A 21329-nucleotide genomic window follows, 5' to 3' on the forward strand; every position below is an offset into this window, starting at 1 on the left:
CCCTTGCTTTTTGGTTCATCTGCCTCCTTATATGACAATGAGCCAATAATCATTATTCTAAATCACATGTATCTTGGAGCTCCTCCACTTTCCATGATCAACACATTTTTGTGATCTTAATAATTTTCTTCTTGTGAGATCTGGTTAATTAAAGTTCTCCACCATCGCTGCCTCTGTCTGTTGATCAACCCGCCTTACTTCCACTATTCTTTTTATCTAATTCATCCGAATCATATCTGTTCTACTTGGAAATATTGCAATTTATCTCGTAATTGTTAAGGTAACACGATTCTACCGATCCTATTAATCTTATTATTGTTTGGGGTTGTTTGTATTTGTGCTAATTGTTGTCGTCATAATGATGTGTAATTAAAGTTATGAACTTTGATATGCTAATGTGCTATTATATATATTGATTAATATTTATATTATTCCTTATTAAATAATCAATTGTTTGTGAGACGGGTTGAATTATGAGATGGTGTTAATTTAGACGTATGAACCATAAAGTTGAATGGATAATTATTGCAGGTGAGTACATAGATTAGCAGAATGATGATACTTCATTAATGGTTGAGTGTGTGTACGTACTCACGTTTTATTATTATAAGCAATCAAGGTCTTACTTTGGAGAATGGTAATGGAAGGGATGATACGATTATGGGACTTCTGTGAACATGAATTGATATGGCATTTAACCGTATGGAGTTGTACGGGTTTAGGAGTGGTTATTTTTGTATTGTGTTTTTATTGTCGATTTCTTTGACCGAGACTCGTGGGTGAGTAGCTTTGAGTTTATACTCTAAGTGATGAGCATGGTTCTTGGAACCTTTGACAATATCGATATTGAAATTGAGATGGAAATTGGTTACTGGTATTGAGTTATGATTTATGGGGCCTTTGAGCCGGGTTATCTTTACGGTCCAGTGTGACCATGGTTATTGAGTTAGTTATATTGTTTTGAATCGATATTGAGATGGAAATATTGTTTCGCGGTCTTATCCGCCAGTTCACTAACCCCTTGTCCTTGGCTTAGGTTCGACGATGAGAATATGATATCTGGTTACCTTGGATATTATATTATGAGTAAGACGGAGTAATGTGTATGACGTAGTGAGTTGAGATTTGTTTAGCTATAGTGGCGAGAGATGAGTATTATATTAAAGGATAGTATGGAGTTAGTATGAGGTTCAGATTAGTTTATGGGGAGTGTTTTTATTATTCTCTCTGTTTATTTTTATTTTTACGTGTGCTTGTTTCCACGCCATGACCAAAAACTATTCTGCTTATATTGAGGTATTATCTGTTACTCAGCTTTCCGGCTGACGTGTTTTCTCCCTTTTGGGCTACTCGTCATGGGGGTAGTTCCTTTCTGTCTTCAGGTTTTATTTCAGGTTACTTCCGCTGCAGTTCAAAAGGATTTTTATTTCAAGAGAAGATTTCATTTAGAGTTTTGTAAAGTTTTTTATTCCAATTTATATTATTTAATTTTAAAAGGGATTTGTAATAAGAGACTTTGTATATTAATTATAATATCCTTGTATTTCGGCCATTTTTGTATGTAAAAGTTAGTCTTAATTTAGCCGAAAATCAGGGGTGTTACATTTACTGAGTAGGAAAACCCTACCTTTTCGCAATCTAAGCATACACAAGCAATCGCACTAGCAATCCTCCATGAAACTGTCACCTACAAATAATAATCACATATAATTTCTAACTACCCCTCAATAATCAATCTAGTGCCCAATTACCACTTCCCCCAAATCCCCCAAAATTAGGGTTAGGTCTAGTATAAACATAAGAGAAGAGATCGAGACTTACAACAATGATTGACGCGATGTAAGGTGAAATCCGACTACAAAAGCTAGATCCTTGCTAAGTTGATGATTCGAGTGATTAGGGAGAGTTTAGAGAAATATTTTAGGGTTACAAATGATTAAGAAAACTGATTATGTGATTATATAACTCCCAAAGCATTCTAATCAAACCGCGCAAAAGACGACCCCAGACCGGGCACTCGGCCAAGTACCAGAGGCACTCGGCCGAGTACGCACTACTCGACGGATTGTCTCACCAACTATTTAAGTTTCTAAATTATATCATTCACCCTTAGGCGCTAAATTATATATGTAATTTAGAGTTGTTTATTAGATTACGCACGAACAACTGTGGCTCAAACACTTGCATTAAAGGGTAGATCACAAAGTTTACGAGGATAGTTACGACCTTCAGGGTACCTTATGGCGATGTCCTTGTTTCCACACAAACAGGTGTGCTTGCTTGCAGAGGGAATTTGTAGAATATTATGTCTTCTTCATCTTTTTGAAACCTGTGATTGTTGTTTCTCAACCCCTTGAAATGAACGAGAAGAGCTTTTTTTATAAAGTTCTCATTCGCCTTGGTGGACTTAGGTGGTCTCGGGCCCATTTGTGGGGTTATTATTGACTTTGCCCAAAATTTCGGTTTTTTTTGGTCTAGTGACTCGAATAATCTATTTTGTCACCCGAATCGACCCATATTTAAAGGGCACAAAATAATTAAATTGATTTAAAATGTGTTATTAACTCAAAAATAATTTATTTATTTTATGTACTCGACATATTAATAAATTTTCAGTGTCTACATGCGGTTCACTCGCTTGATTATTCCTAACCCTTTTTAATTGTGAGGTGCTGCCATTTAAGAGGGGTTACTTTTTTGCCATTTAAGACTACTAGCCAAAGACAAAATCACGGGGAGAGTATAAAAATTTAGGGTCATTTCAATTTGAACGGGTATGCCAAATTCATATGTCGCATTATATTGATCGATTTCTCTCCCCGTAGATTTGTGAATTTTTTGGTTAATTGGTGTAAATTAGCAAAACTATGGGGAATTAGCGTCCGTTTCAAACTATTTTGCTCCATGATGTCCACGTCATCACTTTTAATTTTTTTCGAATTTTTATGTGAAGCCGCTAAGAATCTTAGCAGCTTTATCCATACCATTTTTGTAGTACCAAAGTGGAAGTTATTAGCAATTTTTTTTGGTCGGCATGAAAGCCGCTAAGGTTATTAGCGTTTTTGCCTATTTGCATGTATTTTGAGTGACACAATGTTGCAGGAGTTGCAGGCTTCACATGTTTGGAAGATGACAAAATGTGGAGCCGCTAGGGATCTTAGCGGCTTTACATATTCGGTATTTTTCTAAACTTGCACTTGGTACTACAAAAATGGTATGCATCCAAGCCGTTAAGGATCTTAGCGGCTTCACATAAAAACAGGAAAAAAAATAAAAGTGATGCTGTGGACACCATGAGGCAAAATAGTTTGAAACGGACGCTGATTCCCCAATTATTTTGCTAATTAACGTCAATTAACCAAAAAATTCTAGATTTGTTGTCGCGCAAGAAAAAATATTCAAAAACAATACATAGGGTTAGTAATGTACAAATTCTTTGCTGTTGCTTTCAGTAAGGTGTTTCTTAACCCTACCCATTAATAAATTACTATTCCTAATCCATATACACCAAAACTAACCCACTAAAACAACCTCCCCTACCTTTTTCACCTACTCATTTTCCAATCCAATCCTTAAAAACCATGACAATTTAACAAACTTATTGTTTACACGTAAAAAATAATACAAGCATAATGTTAGCTTCAACATGGGGAATACGAAGCAATTTCCGGATCCTTACAATTATCTTAATTTTCATTGTTTGTATTTCTGTTCTTCATTTTACAAAGGACGAAACTTCGTCGTCGACATCGCAAAATCAAGTGACGGAGGATGGTATAAGTAGCAGGAAGGTCATAGAAGAAGTGGAAATGATAATAGAAGAACAAGAATGTGATTATTTTAAAGGGAAATGGGTGTATGATAATGAATCATACCCATTGTATAAAGAGAAAGAATGTTCGTTTATGTCAGATCAACTTGCTTGTCACAAATTTGGACGTCAAGATTTGAGCTATCAATTTTGGAAATGGCAACCTCACCATTGTGATCTTCCTAGGTTCTTTCTTTCTCTCATTTCCATTTTTAACTAAACTTTCAAATTACAGTTATTGGCTTTAATAATAAAAATGCATGAGCAGTTTAAATTTCAATCAATTTAAGTATTTCCATATCATTAATTCTTGTATGAGACGATTTCATGATGAACTTATGACTTATCATAAAACCTCTTTTTATTTGTTTATAGTGTGTTATATACAATGTTGATCCTCTCCACCAATATTTGTGTAAGGCTCTTTACTCAAATACTTGTTTAAAACTATTTTATATCCTCTAGAAACAGGTTTAGTAACATTCTTAAGTTATACGAACCGTCGTTATACTATGATTTTATATTATTTTGTTATCGTTTTACCTAAGACTTTTATTTATAGAACTCAGTTAGTATAATAATCACAATAAAATCAACTATATTACATACTCCCTCTCTCCGGGTCATTTGTTGTCCTTTTTCATATTGTGTATTCTCAGTCATTTGTTGTCCTTTGTATTTTAAGAATGAACTTGATCAATTTGATCATTCATACTCAATTTGTTCCACTTGCCGTTTAGTAATTGGCCCCTCCTCTTTCCTTGCTCTTTGTGCCAAAACCAAAGAACAACAATTGACCGGGACGGAGAGAGTATATCGTATTCTATAACATGTCTATGATTGATTATATTATTTAAAGTACTTAGTAAAATAACGCATATTAAGGCAAATTCATAACTTCATAAAGTTCATACAGGTTTTTTTCAAAAGTCAAGACATTATTTGAGTGGTTTTTTTGTTTGAGTTTGAACAAATATTAAATTCTTCAAAAGTAATTAATTAGAACATGTACAATTTGTGTTAATATAAAGCACAAATAGTTTACAAATAAGATCCTACTGTAGGAAATGTGAATTGTATTGATTGAATGATAATTGACAGGGAATACAACATGAGTATATATACATAAGGAAGCTAGGTTAGACTAGAATACTTTCCTAATATCTAGAGATATGCTACGAGATATAGGGCTAGATACAAGGTAACAGAATTAACAAAATAAGGCTACAAATAATATGGGAATAATTAAGATGCTCTTAATTATTCTCTAACATCCCCCCGCAAGACGGACGGCCTTTGAGAGAGTCCGATCTTGGAAAGTAACATTGTGAACCGCGGCTTTGGGAGGGCTTTAGTGAGCGCATCAGCGAGTTGGTCATCGTTAGCAATGGAACAACGCGCAAGACACCAGATTGTACCTTCTCGCGAATAAAATGATAGTCCAACGCCACATGTTTCATGCGAGAATGAAAGACGGGATTGGAGCTTAAGTTTGTTGCACCAAGATTGTCACAGTAAATGACGGGAGAAGCAGCAAGGGGAATTCGAAGCTCACTAAAGAGGTAGCTAAGCCAAGTAAGTTCAGCAGCGGCATTAGCGACAGTTCGATACTCAGCTTCGGTTGAGGAACGGGCAATAGTGCGGAGCTTTTTGGAGCTCCACGAGATAGGTGTGCGACCTAGGTAGATGATATAAGCGCCAGTGGATTGAAGGTCGTCTGGATCATCACCCCAGCCAGAGTCCGAATATGCATGAAGGCTTGGAGGTGAATCACGATGAATGTAAATGCCATGAGATGGTGTACCAGCGAGATACCGAAGTAACCTTTTGAGAGCAGACCAATGGCATACGGTGGGCTGGTGCATAAATTGAGAGAGCCGACTGACAGCGAAAGCAATATCTGGCCTTGTTAGGGAAAGATATTGAAGACCTCCGACTAGTGTACGGTACTCAGTCGGATTATCATGTAGAGGACCATCTTGGAGACGGAGTTTCGTGGACGCATTAAGTGGAGTGGAGGCAGATTTGGCATCAGTCATATTGGCTCTTGCTAACAAGTCGGTCGTGTATTTTTGTTGGGTGAGGAAGAGGCCTTTGGAGCATGGTTGGACTTCGACACCCAAGAAGTATGTTAGAGGACCGAGATCTTTGAGGGAGAATTGTTTGGCGAGGGCGGTAATGAACTCTTGAACCTGCGGAGAACTTGACCCTGTAACAATGATATCATCAACATATACAAGTACAAATAGGGTATAGGTACTGTGAAGAATAAAAAGAGATGTATCAGAGACAGAGTTCTTGAAACCCGTTTTGAGGAGAAATGCACGGAGTTCATTGTACCATGCCCGGGGGGCCTGTTTCAGACCATAAATGGCTTTTCGAAGACGGCATACATGAGTGGGGTTGGCCGGATCAATAAAGCCCGGGGGTTGAGCCATGTATACCGTGTCGGTTAAAGTGCCTTGGAGAAAAGCATCATTGATGTCGAGTTGCCGAAGTGGCCAGCCTTTGGAGACAGCAAGACTCATTAGTAAGCGGACCGTGGCAGGTTTGATAAGGGGACTGAAGGTTTCGTTATAGTCTAAGCCAGGTCGTTGGTGGAAGCCTTTTGCAACAAGGCGGGCTTTGTGTTTGTGAATGGAGCCATCAGTGTTGTATTTGGTTCGAAAGACCCATTTACAACCTACAATGTTTTGGTTTGGGGAGGGTGGGACAAGTTCCCATGTATTATTGGTTAGGAGAGCATTGTATTGGGCTTCCATAGCGGACCGCCAAGTGGGATCGATAAGAGCTTGCTTGGTGGTTTTGGGTTCGGTGGAGTGGAGTTGGGCCGAGAGGTTGAGGCGATCAATTGGTTTGTAGATGTTGTGAGACGCTCTTGTGGCGTGGGAGTGGGTAGGGGGTTGTGGAGGGGGTGGTGGGGGTGGTGGAGGAGGAGTTGTGGTGGCAGCGGGTGTAGGAGTAGTTTCAGGGGGGATAGGTGAAGTGGGTGAGTTGGGTTCGATGTGTGGGGTGGGTGAGGGGTTTTCGGTAGTGGCAGGGGTGACATCAGGGGTATGGGCAGGTTGTTGGGTTTCAGAAGTTGAGGAGAGGAGGGGAATGGATACCTGGCACCATACGTCAGAGGTGGGTAGTGAGGTGGAGGGCAGCGGAGAGTGGTGAAAGGGGTAGTGGTGTTCGATAAATCGAACATGGCGAGAGCTGTAGATACGGTTAGAGGTAGGATCTAAGCATAGATAGGCGTGTTGAGTTGGGGAATACCCAACAAATACACAGGCCGCGGAACGGGGGTCTAGTTTGTGAGTGGTGTAGGGACGAAGCCAAGGGTAGCAAAGGCTTCCGAAGTTGTGAAGATTGGCATATTTCGGGTGAGTTTTGTAAAGACAAAAGTACGGGGATTTATCGTGAAGGGTGGAAGTTGGCATTCTATTGATGAGATAGACTGCAGTTTGGAAGGCTAAGGACCAATAAACGAGGGGCATGGAGGAGTGCGAGAGCAGCGCAAGGCCGGTATCAACTATGTGGCGATGTCGTCGTTCCGCAAATCCGTTATGCTCGGGGGTATGAGGAGGGGATGTGAGATGTTGTATACCGTGAGTGGCTAGGTCTGGTTTCAATTTTTCGAACTCGCCACCATTATCGGAATACAATGTAAGTATGGGTCGGGAAAATTGTTTTTCAACGAAAGTACGAAAATTGAGAAAAACTTGTCTCGTGTCTGACTTCTTTTTGAGGGGAAATAACCATGTAAATTTTGTAAAATGGTCAACAAAAATTACATAGTATTTGTAGTTGTCAAAAGAGTAGACGGGCGATGTCCATAAGTCACTAAAGATAACTTCGAGTGAAAAATTTGATTTAAGCGACGAAATATCAAACGGTAACTTATGACTTTTATAAATATGACAAGCATTGCAATGTTCATTATTGGAAATAGAATGTTTGGAATTGAAACTAGCAAGAATATTTTTAAGAACAGATAAGTGCGGATGACCAAAACGGTGATGGAGATCCGCGTTTTGAAGCAGGGTGGTGTGGGCTTGCGGGAACGACTTCATCGGCCAATAGTAAACACCGTCTTTGGCTGGTCCCGTGAAGAGTTGAGTGCCGGTTTTAGAGTCCTTCACAACAAAAAAATCAGAATGAAAGTTAATAAAAACATTGTTTTCAGCGCAAAACTTAGAAACAGAGATGATGTTCTTATGCATTTGAGGTACATGGAGAACATTAGACATATGAAAAGATGAGGATGAAGAGTAAGGGAGAGAGACAGAACCCGCATTGGAGATGGGAAGACCTGACCCGTCACCTATGACGATTTCATCAGTGCCGTCATAAGGGTGGTGAAGAGCTAGGTTTGCAAGATCAGTGGTGACGTGATGTGAGGCACCGCTGTCAAGAAGCCAAGGAGAGGGGGGTATGGGTTCGAGTACGGTTGGGTTGGCCTGGGCAGTAGTTGATGGGGTGCGGATGTATTTAGGGACTTGGATGTTGGGGTACAGTGCTTTGAAAACAGAGCAGTAGGAGAGAGTATGACCTTGCACATGACACCACTGACATTTGCCACGGAAGGGATTGTTCGGGTTTTGATTGCCAGGGGTAGGGGTGGGTTGAGTGGTGGATTGACGCTGGGTATGTGGTGGTAGGGTGGAAGTGCGAGCATGAGTGGGGTGGGCCATGGGTGTAAACGAGGCAGGGGAGGGAGTTTCGGTTTGGATAAGAACAAGTTCTCGACGAATTAATTTTTCGTGGAGTTCTTGAAAGGTAATAGGGGTGTCACGAGCATTGACGGTATCAATCACAGATTGATAGGAGGTGTCAAGCCCGTCAAGGATTTGATCCGTGACATCTTCTTGGGGAATGATGGTGCCAAGAAGTGCAAGTTCATCAATGGTAGCTTTGATTTTGTTCATATAATCGGTTATGGACGATGTACCTTTGGTTATATGTTTCAGTTTGTGGCGGAGTTGTTTGATGTGACCACGGGAAGGGCGAGCGTAGGTGGCTGCTAGGGCATCCCACGCCTCTTGAGTGGTTTGGAGACGGTTGAGGATAGGGCTAATGGATGGGGTGAGAGTGCTTGCCACGACACTAAATAGTAATTTGTCTTGCCGAAACCATGTACTGTACTCCGGATTTGGGACAGGGGGTTTGTCTTTCTCGGTGAGAAGGGGTGGTGGTGGTGCAGTTTCGCCATCAATGAATGACGAGAGATCATAACCTTGAAGGAGCGACTCAAATTGGAGCCTCCATTGTTGATAGTTAGATCCGTCAAATTTGGTGATGGCGTGGATATTGACAAGGACGAGAGGCTTGGATGGCTCTGCCTTGTTGGGAATCGTGTTGCCAGACATTGAAGGAGGTCGAGAAACACGAAGAAAATTAGGGTTTGGTACGGAGGACGAACCTTTCTCCTGATACCATGTAGGAAATGTGAATTGTATTGATTGAATGATAATTGACAGGGAATACAACATGAGTATATATACATAAGGAAGCTAGGTTAGACTAGAATACTTTCCTAATATCTAGAGATATGCTACGAGATATAGGGCTAGATACAAGGTAACAGAATTAACAAAATAAGGCTACAAATAATATGGGAATAATTAAGATGCTCTTAATTATTCTCTAACACCTACATCCAGTTGTATAATGCTCATTATACAACTGGCTAGAATTCGAGCTAATATATAAAGAACTCGAGCTATATATTTTGAGCTTATGTTTACCCATTCCAACAATTCTTCAAATTTTTAGTATATGTTTCGAGTTCTTGTCATTACATCTACTAATGGTTCAACAACATTTTAATTACATGAGATTTTGAGTCTATATAGAGTATTTTGATTCTAATTGTAATGTAGAGTTTTTTGTTGAAATTTTGTATACAAACTAGTTTTAAGTTACTTTTATATCCTTATTAATCTGTTGCTGAACAGTATGATATTAAACATGACTTGTCAATTATATTTCCCAAGACTTTTGCAAGTCATCTAAGAAGTCGAACTATTACCCATAATACATGTGTTATTGAACATAGAACTCGAGCTTATATAAAAAAAATCGAGCCATCAGTCAGTAGCCATTAAAGCTCCACCCGATGCGTGACTTGCCAATTGAATTTCTCAAGGCTTTTGCAAGTCATCAAAGAAGTCGAGCTATTACACATACTAGATGCGTTATTGACAATAAAACTCGAGCTTAAATATGAAGAATTCGAGTCATCAGTCATCAATCATTGATAGTAAAAATTGATTTTGATTGAAGAAAGAGAGTTATAATAGTTGATTAAATAAATTAGAGGGAGAGGATGCTTAAGTAAGGCATAATGGAAAAAGATGGATATATAAAGAATTCGAGCCATCAATCATCAGCCAATAAATGTCCGTCCACCATTGATGGTAAAAATTGATTAATTTCTTAATGATTTTGATTGAAGAATGAGAGTTGTAATAGTTGATTGAATAATTTAGAGGGAGATAAAGATGATTAATCTGTATAAGGGAAGAAGATGGAGATCAATAGTTAGAATAGGGAAACAATTATGGAGAAGAGGGATTACATTTGATTTGTTTTAGGTTTATTATTTTAGGATTTAATAATTGTATTAGAGAAAGATTAAAATAACTTTGAATGTACAATAGCATTGTATATCCAATTGTATAGTCTATAAAAAAATATAAAGCAATTAAACAAAGAAACCTCAAAACAAAAAGGAAAACGTAAACACTACTCATTATGTCGGGTTAAATGCATGATTATTACGGAGTATTTATTATAACGTTAATCAAGGACGTGCGATGTAATTGGTCTTGTACTCTTGTCATAACGAAAACATGCAATAATTTACTTGCTTTGACAGCATAAATTACCCTTATGAATTAGTGAACTGAACCTAACGACCTAAACCACATGACTTTGTGAACCAAACATTTGAAAAGTATACCTTAATTATTTTGCTCCGTACCAATTTGCAGCATGATTATTGAAGGGTGTGGTACCTAGCTTTAGTGGTTAAATTTCGATTTTTTAAACTACCTCCGTAGTCCGTCCCATACTTCTGCTTTAAGTATACGTAATTAAATTATTCATTGTAACGGAGATAGTACCTTTGGTTTTATGGGTCACTTATTTGTTTCTTTGTATGATGATAAATAAAGATTCAATGCCACAACATTGCTAGAGACTCTAAAGAACAAAAGACTTGTATTTGTTGGAGATTCCCTAAATAGAGGCCAATGGATCTCTATGGTGTGTTTGGTGGAGCAAGCAATTCCTAATACTTCCCTTAGATTTATGCATACTAACGGCTCTTTATCCACTTTCAAAGCTATTGTAAGTCCAACTTGAAATTGAAATGTTATCTATTATTTACCTTTGATTTTCAATGAATTAACTTGGTAAGTTACTAAATGTGATATATCTTAAAATGAAGGGATACAATGCCTCCATAGATTTTTATTGGGCACCATTATTGGTGGAGTCGAATTCAGACCACCCTATAAATCATCGGGTGCCCGAGAGAATAGTACGTACCCAAGCAATCGAGAAGCATGCTAGATATTGGACTGATGCTGACATCCTCGTTTTTGATTCATATCTTTGGTGGAGAAGGCCAAGAATGAAGATCTTGTAAGTACAACTTACGTACCTTTTTAACGTATTATCAAAAATTCAAAACATTGCTATTTCGCTCAATTTAGTACGTATTGTAACTATATATAGTCTTGTAAAATGGGACGAGTGTTTATATTAGATGCCGATATGTTTGTACCACCTAATTCGATACACAAGAGACAATGCGATAAGTGTGTTTTTTTTTTTTTAGAAAAACCTCAATAACGCATATATACTTTAACATTTATTTACCTTTAGGAAGTATTAAAATATTACTCACGGAGAATAGAAAATATAATATGGGACTGAAAAAGACCAATAATAACATTAATTAAGTTTCTGTTTTTGACAAGTATATAACACTAACTAACATTGTATGATGTAAAATGATGGTTAGGTGGGGATCTTTTGAAAGCCAAGAGGGAATATACAAGGAGGTAGAAATGCTAAAGGGTTATGAAATGGCGTTGAGGACATGGTCCGATTGGTTGGAAATACATGTCAATCATTCCAAAACTCAAATCTTTTGGATGAGCATGTCTCCTACTCATGAAAGGTACTCCTATAATAATGCATCACAACTTGGCTAAAATAACACACGGAAATACGGAATACATGTTTTTGCAGTATTGTCATCCCAATTATTTATTTATTTATTTTAATTTAAATGAGCGCACTATGTCGCGTGAAAGAATCACCCCTAACTTCATGATTAGCGTAAGAGAGTTTCTATCACTTAAGCTAACTAGTATCTATCGTGAGAGACACATGTAAATAATACTATGAAATATTATTAACTCTCATACAGATCCGAAACTCCTTATCTTTGAGAAACGAAAGCAATAATGAAAACAAATCTTATATATATGGCAGGAGCGAAGAATGGGAAGGAGCAACAGGGTCAAATTGTTACAATGAAACACAACCAATAACAAGACAAGATTATTGGGGAAGCGGATCAGATCCGAATATGATACAGATCGTCGAGACAGCAGTAGATAATCTGAGGTCCAAAGGGGTAAACATACATGTACTCAACATAACACAACTATCAGAATATAGAAAAGAGGCACATCCATCGGTTCATAGAAAGCAATGGGACCCCTTGACGAAAGAGCAATTAGCAAATCCAAGTAGGTTTGCTGATTGTTTTCATTGGTGCCTCCCCGGAGTTCCCGATACATGGAATGAAATATTATATGCTTATATTATGAGTTTCTTGTGACAAATTTTGTATTTTTTGATAACTTGTAAACTATTCTTTGTGCACAAGCAATTGTACAAATTAATGACTACAAAATTGTTTCCTTGAATTTGTTGGTTGTCAATGGGTAAAGGCCCATGATGATTATGAAACGCGTGATTTTAAGTGGTATATATAAACTGAGTCTGTTTTTGAAATAATGCTCAAAAATAAAATAATTGTCGTTTTGGGTCGGTTTTTAAAATAATTATCGAAATGGTTTCCACGTAGGCTCGGTTTTTACGAGCCTGTGTGGGGTTTAAACACGCCATACGTATTAGCGGGTTTAGTTGAGAGAACATGCCATTAGATATGTCGTGTTTATTCAGTCCAAAATTCCAACCCAAGTCAGTAGCTGAATAAGTGAAACAAGCAAAACACGCCATTACTAATGGCGTGTCTTATGAAGAAAACACGTCAATACGTATGGCGTGTTTTGGCAGTGGGTTTTTCACCTCCGTTCCAGTAGCTGAACAAAGTGCAACAAACCAAACACGCCATTAAGAGTGGCGTGTCTTCCTCATGAAACACGCCATTGGATGTGGCGTGTTCTTTCAGTACATTATTAAAACTAAGCTGTGAATTGGTAAAATAGAAACACGCCAATACGTATGGCGTGTTTATGGGAAGAGACACGCCGATACGTATGGCGTGTCTTTGCAATATCATTTTTTTTTTTAAAAAGCTGGACATTTTCCCTTCGTCCTCATTTCGTTCCCTTGTCAAAAAACACAACCAAACTCAACAATACAAATTGGACACAAACCATTGTCTATTAAAAACTAAAATAGAGTTTACACACCATATAGTTTAGCACAAGGGGTTTAAATTCAAAGTTTTACAACTAAAATGTCAAATAAATTAACCGTCTAAAGTGTCAAATACATTAACCGTCTAACTATTACATTAAGTTCTTCAAGTCTTCTTCTTGTTCTTTCTTCGAAGGCGACTCCAAAACCCTTTCCCTTGTGAAGGCTCCGGGGTACCTTGTTCATTGATGGGTGACATGGAAGACATAGAAGGATTAGAGCGTCTAGCCCTCCTAGTGTATTGAACCAAAGGTGCATCATCATCCATATTCATTGAGTCGAGTGACTATTGAACCATAGGTGAACTTTCTTCCCTTGGTTCTACGGTTGGTTGAAGAAGATGAGAATAGCCTACATGTTCAAGAGATTGAGAGGAGTAGTCCCGGATGTGTGAAACCATTGAGCGGAAATGAGGAGGCACCTCAAGAGGAATTTGTTGAAGCTCCTTATCACATGTATCATGGACATTGACAAAACCATGCGCCTAAAACAAAATAAGTAGTATCACAAATCACATTTTATGAAATATTGGTTAAGAATTAAAAGACAAGTATATTAAGTATACTTACAAGATATTGTATGGCTCCAAATGGTGCTTGATAAGTAGCTTGTTGGGAGAAAGAGTTCATGCGAAGAATAGTGCGATCCCGATACCAAACCATGTAAGGGTCGTAGTAGCTCATTTCATTATCACCCTCTACACCACGGAACCTAAAATCAGCCCTCCTAACCCAGCTTGATATGTAGGGTTGATGTCTTTCTATCCAATTTTGTGAAGAGGCACCCCTTTTGTCAATTTTGTGCAAGTTAGGTTCGGTATTAGAATTTAAAGGGATATATTGTTTCCACCCAAATTGATGAGCTACGCTATTAGGAAAATGCCACTCAACAATGTCGAAACAAATCATAGTGGAAACTTCTACAAATATGTCCATTGAAGGAGCATGTGAATGACGACGAATATTTGCCCATAACGCTTTAAAGGCTCCCTCATTATTAAGGCATTACTACAAATACAGGCTATAACAACAGTCAAAAACCGTTGTTATATAAAAAAGCGGACGTTGTTAAAGAGTCCGTTGTAAAAGGTTTTAACAACGGTTTGTTTTCTTAAGGAAAGCGTTGTTAAAAATATTAACAACGGTTTTAAGTATAAAAACCCGTTGTGGAAAGTGTGACTCAATTTTGGGAGGAAAGTTATAACAACGGGTTTTAATATACAAAACCGTTGTTATAACTAAAGACAACGGGTTGTTTGTAAATAACCGTTGTTGTTTGTTCTTAAAAAATAAAAAAAAATTAAATTAAATATTACTAGATGCATGCATAATTACGGCCCGTTATAATTCCGATGCATGCATTATTACTGACATCACTGTGCATATGAACGGACAATATGGAATGAGAAGGGTTAGTAATAAGATTTGAAGCAGCATTGAGAGATATGATGATGATTATGGCACAACTTCCTAACATATATATTAATTAAAAAACAACTCAACCCACACATTGCTTAGTATAAATACATTGCATTATCTCAACTAACATTTCCATTATCTCAATATATACATCTCCAAACCCTAACTGCTAAAACAAACTCCAAATAAATAACTCTACTTAATCTTTCAAAACAAACTCCAAACTCCAACAAAATGAATGATTTCATCCTTAAGACTCTTACTATAATCGAGAACAACAACAGTTTCATCCGCCGGTTCCTCCATATTGAGGAAAGTTTCAGGAGCTACCTTGCGGATGCTCGATCCGTTTTGAAGGACGCCAAAGAAGATGGCTTGACGGAGCGGCGATTGCGGCTATATGACGACGATATAGCAACTGCTGAACGGAACCTCCAAATAGCCAAGGAAGAGAGGACGGATACGATAGAGGAGAATAAGATCCTCTATGAAAATATAAGAATTGCATTTTTATTAATGTAATTTTTTTTTTAATTTATGTATTTATAAATATATATATATATATATATATATATATATATATATATATATATATATATATATATATATATTAATTATGTTTATCTTGCTTCTTCATCTTGCTTCTTCATTGTTTTACTAACTAATTATGCGAACAATACTTAAACAAATAACATAATGGTCGATAAAAATACATACATGCAAAAGAAATAAATAGAAAAAGAAAATAATGACGATGAAACTAACGTGTGATTTGCGTAGATTTACCGATAAATACTGAACGTAAGAGACGATGAAATCAACAAAGTGACGGCGAGAAGATAAAGCGACGATGAGAAAGAGAGAAAGAGAGAAAGAGAAAGTGTGTGTTTTGTGTTTGTGTTTGTCTGTTGTGTTTGTGTTTGTGTATTAAGGGTTGTGTGTTGTGGCTGCAGCAGACTTGTGTTTGTGTTGTTTATAGTATGGAAGGTATTGACAACGGTTATTAAACAACAACCGTTGTCAAATATGTTTTAACAACGGTTGTAAAAAACACCCGTTGTCAAATATGTTTTAACAACGGGTTACAAAAGTAACCGTTGTGATTACTTTTCACTAACTTTGCGCCAATTTTGCGCCAAATTATTAACAACGGTTGTGCATGTGTGACCCGTTGTTAAAACTAATAACAACGGTTTTTATAACCATACCCGTTGTAATTAAGTTTAGTAAAATTCGCGCCATACATTCTACAACGTCTATTGTGATTTTCGTGAATAATCGTTGTTAAAGGGGCGTTGTAGTTGCCTTGATTTGTAGTAGTGAGGGGTACAATTTTGAAACACCCGGAACTTGGAAATTTCATCATCACCCTCAATTGAGTACCCCAACTTTGAATGCCGATTCCCTTATATATCTCTTCAACTAATTCAAGATATGTCATCTTTGTACTAGCTAGAATAAAACATTGATTCCCTCCTCTATAAGTTACACATCCATATTCCTCCAACACTTCTCCATCCCAATAACAAATAAGAGGAAAATCACAAATTTCCATTCTATACAAGAAAATTGAACAAATTTAGTATAAATCAACTAACTATAACCTAATTTCCCTAAAATACATACCTAAACAACAATTAAAATACATAAATCGTTCATCTTAATTAGGGTTTCGAAATTTGGGGGTTTTTTTAAACAACCTTCAATTAACACATATAAGTTGTAGATCTAAGCACAAAACAACATAATTACCAACAATGAAGACAAAATAAGCTAAATCTACATTTAAAAGATGAAATTAAATAAGTTAAAACAATTAAATTACCTTGCTAATTAGGTAGAATGTATAATTTGAAAAGCAAAAACCCAATATAACGCCGGAGACACGCCGGAGATTCGCCGGAGATAAGTGTGGGGTGAAGAAAAAAGAAGGGAAGTGAGGTTTGTTGTGTCGCACTTGGGGTGTTTGTGAGGCGGAGATGGTGAATGGTTTGTATTTTTTGGTATAAACCGATGGAAATACACTACATTTGTTAAAAAAAAAAAAAAATCTGAGGAAACACGCCATACGTATTGGCGTGTTTATTAGAGAAGACACGCCATACGTAATGGCTGGTTCTATTTGTTTCCAATAACACAACTACTGGACTTGGGTTGGAATTTTAGACTGATTAAACACGCCATATCTAATGGCGTGTTTTCTGAACTAAACACGCCAATACGTATGGCGTGTTATAGATACCCAGTATCTGCTGAGACTCCAACAAACACCCGATGATTATCGGACTACAACATGCTTTGGAATCGCGGCGTTTGATCGACAGTTTGTGTACAACTTTACGTCGGAAAACTTAAAACGATTTTGAAAATAAAATATTTCAAAACTTTCCAAAAGTACCTGGAGTGTTTAATGCACGACGACGGGGTCGCAATGACACTAACTAGACTCAAAACCGACACCGGACCAAAAACCGACTCAAAAATTCAAATCCCGACTCCAACAACGAGTCAAACCGAGTCAACCACCAAAAACAAACCATTTCAAACTTTCTATACTAAGATTTCCCGGATTCATGAATGGTCAAGTACCAAACATGTGACTACAAATTCTAGGATAGAACAAATCATGATTGCACTTGTGTGAAAGTGACAGGACAACTCGAAGACCCGCGACGTGGCTCGCGCCTTTTTGAGCAGCCCAGGTGGCCACGTCGCTCAAAACTCACACAACCACTCATTTTCCTATAAATACCTCTCAAATGCCCCCATTTGAGAACTTACGCGAGTGTCCTCCCCCTCTTTTCTTCCTTAAACTTCTCGACTCGACTTCTTAAGTCACAATCCGACGCGTATTTACGACCTACCGATCGTAAATACAAGCCTTACACATTGTTTGGTACCGTCATCGTGCATTAAATCACTTGACCGACCACTTCGACCACTACACCGTCACTAATCTTAATAAAACACTCTTTTTACTTACCAAAACGGTTTTAAACCGAGTCTTTTCCGACCAAACGAGTTGTTACACTTACGTCGGTTTCTCGCCATAACCAAACATGTAAGTATGAGGGTGTAACAATCCTTCTTTTATCATGTCTTCATTTGTTTTATGACTATAACATGCTAAAACATGCATAACATGATCCAAAACATGGGATAAACGAGCCAAAACTGAGTTTAGGCCTGAGGCAGAAGCCCCTTATTGTGCACAAAGGCTCGTGCCTCAATGGGGGTGCCCAGGTCAGAACTCAACCGTGTTTGTTCTCGTCTTTTCCCTCTAATTCATTTTCATATTTCTAATCGGTTTTTACCATTTCAAATATTTTCAAACACTTTTTTATTTTATTTCATTTGTTTTAACCATAAAACATTTTTCACCATTGGTTCCTCATACCATGACGGTTAAATCCGTGTTTCGGTGATAATATTTGGTTAATAACATTTAAAAGGTATTTTAAAGCCTTTTATTTCATTTTTGGGAGGTATTTTAAAGCCTTTCATCATTTCTTTACATTTTCAAAACAAGCATATTAGTCACCAACACAAAGTCATCCTTGGTTCTACATACCATGCCGGATTTTAACCCGGGTACGATGATGAGTATCGACTAATTACATTCAAATGAACTTAAAACAATTAGTTCATAATTATTTTTAAAACTATTCATGTCAAGCTTGCCAAGTCGAACCCGACACCGAATATCATCAAAATAATGATGATTATTCGAGTCTCGTTCCTCAAATCAACAAATGCGGTCTTAACGACCCTTTCAAATAAAATTGGGTCAAATACCCATTTTTCAATACGTTATATAAAAGTTTTTCAAAAGGTCAGAACACGACATACAACCGTTGGTTCACCCGCGCCTAAACAGGCCCCTTCTTTCTTATTTCCAAAACCAGGGGAGACCCCTTGCACTGCCAACAGGCTCGCGCCTCATGTGGCCGCCTGGTGCAGGGTCAGTTCCCTTTCCAGCATTAGTCTAGGACGATCCCGACTTCGGTTAGTCCGGATATAGGATGGATCAGATGACTATTTGCTCATTCAAAATCATATTTGCAAAATGCTTCATTAAGACAAATGGATCACGTTATGCACCATAAACCTAATACGGTAAATGGATGTTTAATTTCCATCTTGCATGCAAATCAATCATTAATCCAACTCGACATCTTATACTTGATATTTGGATTAAATCAACCGACTTAGAAAGCTCTCACATGTTAGGTTTAAATTATTGGATGCGCATTCATGCATTTAAACCGTTTTATTAACTTTTGCATTCAACCAACCAAGATCGATCAGTAGAGGCCGCTACCGCGGGAGGGATTGGGTGTCTGATTAAAGGACTTCCCAATACGTACCTTCACCTCTTACTCAGAAACTTTGGATAGTGGACGACCTTATCCAGGTCGTACAAGAGTCATTCTAGAGATAGGATGCTAAAGAGGGACGATTTCCTTATCTTTAGTACCTATGTCAAACGCTGCTTTGTGCTTCGATTTGAGCGAGGTATAAAGTGGATTTCGAACGGGTTCCAAGCATCCCACAAATGCTTGGTGGCGACTCCGAACATCTCTAATCGTTTCGAGACCCTTACCGAGATGAAACCGACCGATCTAAAACGATCCGGTCGAAAGCATTTTTTACGCCGCCGAGCGTGGCTTTCAAAAGACTGATGCGCGTCCGCAGATCGAACCGGACCTGCTGGTGGGCCATGTCCACAGATTGTCGACTCCGCTGGGGAAAACTCGGACACTTACGTCTTTGTGATCCCTAGATGGTGAGACTCGAACGAGGTCTTGGTTGGAATGCATTAATTGATATTACGGTCACGGTCGGGTTCCTTGCCCAGGCCCACAACCTAACCTTCATCGACCAATTGGCTGGTCTCGTCGGCGTGAGTTTTCTCATCCCCGCGTTTCGAATCCTGATTGAGTCAAACATACCATTGACATCACACATTTCTGTTTCGTCAAAGAGCTTTCATCACTTTCAAGCACGAGGCTAGGGCACCCTCCTTACACATTTTGTTTGGACTGGTATCCCTCTCGAAAATCGAGGTTTGATCGCTTGGTGTGTAACCCACCCTTTTAAGCCAAAACCCGTGTCAGCATTACGCATAATATAATGAACTGTGAGTGCTTATGTGTTATGTGATCATAAGTCCTTCCGTGTCATTTTCAAACTTTCAAAAACACCTTTTTGCGCCGTTATAATGGCCATTTCAAACCTCGGTCTTTCGCCGACCGTTACACGCCTTTCTAGGCCGTCGTAATGACAATTTTCAAACCCGCTTTTTATAACCATTTCAACACGCCTTTCTAGGCCGTCGTAATGACGATTTTCAAACCCGGTTTTTATAACCATTTCAACACGCCTTTCTAGGCCGTCGTAATGACGATTTTCACACCCGGTTTTTATAACCATTTCAACACGCCTTTCTAGGCCGTCGTAATGACGATTTTCAAACTCGGTTTTCTACAACCATTTCAAATCACCTTTTTACGCCGTTATAATCGCCGCGTCTTGACACGGATTTTAACCCGTTTCGCGCCGACAATGGCTCTTTCAAAACCCGAGAAAAGCACACACCCTTTTCTCGAGACACTTTCGAGATCCCGAGGACCATGCACCGTCCCCGAGACCTCTTCAAACATTTCAAACTCGATTTTCAAAACATACAATTTTGAATTTAAAAAAACCGTCTTGGGAGGCAATACCTTGTTTTCTGAGCCGATTCAAACTCAAACCGTCTTTTGCAAATAAACTTAACACAACCCTTTCAACTGATCGACTTGCGGAGATCTCTATCTTCGGAAGCCGTCCACAAAGCGACAAATGAATCTTTTTGAAAATTTCTATTTTCGAAAACTTCAGTCCACCATTCCAATTCCGCCTCGTGTCTATCGAGTCGAAGCAAACGCACTTATGGGTCTTTACTTATGAGTCGTATCACCACGAGACTCGTCCAATGGCGTCACGCCGCTACATTGGACACGTGTCAAAAGTTCGGTCAACACCGTCACGTCATAAATCGAGTCAGCACCGAGGTACCACATCCGGTCATCCTTGTCTTGTTGAGTCTGATCTTTGTCTCGTCCTTGTGTTGTCTGCGTTCAGTCTTCGAACCGTGTCGGATTGAGTTGTAATGTGAGCCGTTTTTCTGCCTCAGAGCCATGGCCCCGTCTTCAACTTCGTCTGTCAACAACAACAACAATGATAACAACAGAGATGTCACAACTGCTCAGGTAGCCAACCTGCTCACCGCTCTTAAGGTCACCCTGGATCGTGTCGAGACCCGTATCGACACCCTGGAAAACAAAGAAGCTGGAGAACATAACACTCCACCTCCGATCAAATCGAAAAGGCTTAAGCTCTTGGAAGAACAGCTCCTAGCCCGGGGTAACAATATCCATCTTGAG

General features: G+C 38.5%; 1 protein-coding gene across 1 annotated transcript; it reads left to right on the top strand.

Moving 5' to 3' along the window:
• Positions 1–3530: 3530 nt before the first annotated feature.
• LOC141653480 (protein trichome birefringence-like 34) lies at positions 3531–12850 on the top strand. The gene is made up of 5 exons (XM_074461258.1): positions 3531–3997; positions 10975–11149; positions 11250–11446; positions 11829–11987; positions 12305–12850. Exons 1-5 carry the CDS (start codon positions 3633–3635, stop codon positions 12654–12656), a joined length of 1248 nt encoding a protein of 415 aa, XP_074317359.1. The 5' UTR covers positions 3531–3632; the 3' UTR covers positions 12657–12850.
• Positions 12851–21329: the final 8479 nt, after the last annotated feature.

This window comes from Silene latifolia, chromosome 4 (assembly GCF_048544455.1).
Source record: "Silene latifolia isolate original U9 population chromosome 4, ASM4854445v1, whole genome shotgun sequence".
Taxonomy (NCBI): Eukaryota; Viridiplantae; Streptophyta; class Magnoliopsida; order Caryophyllales; family Caryophyllaceae; genus Silene; species Silene latifolia.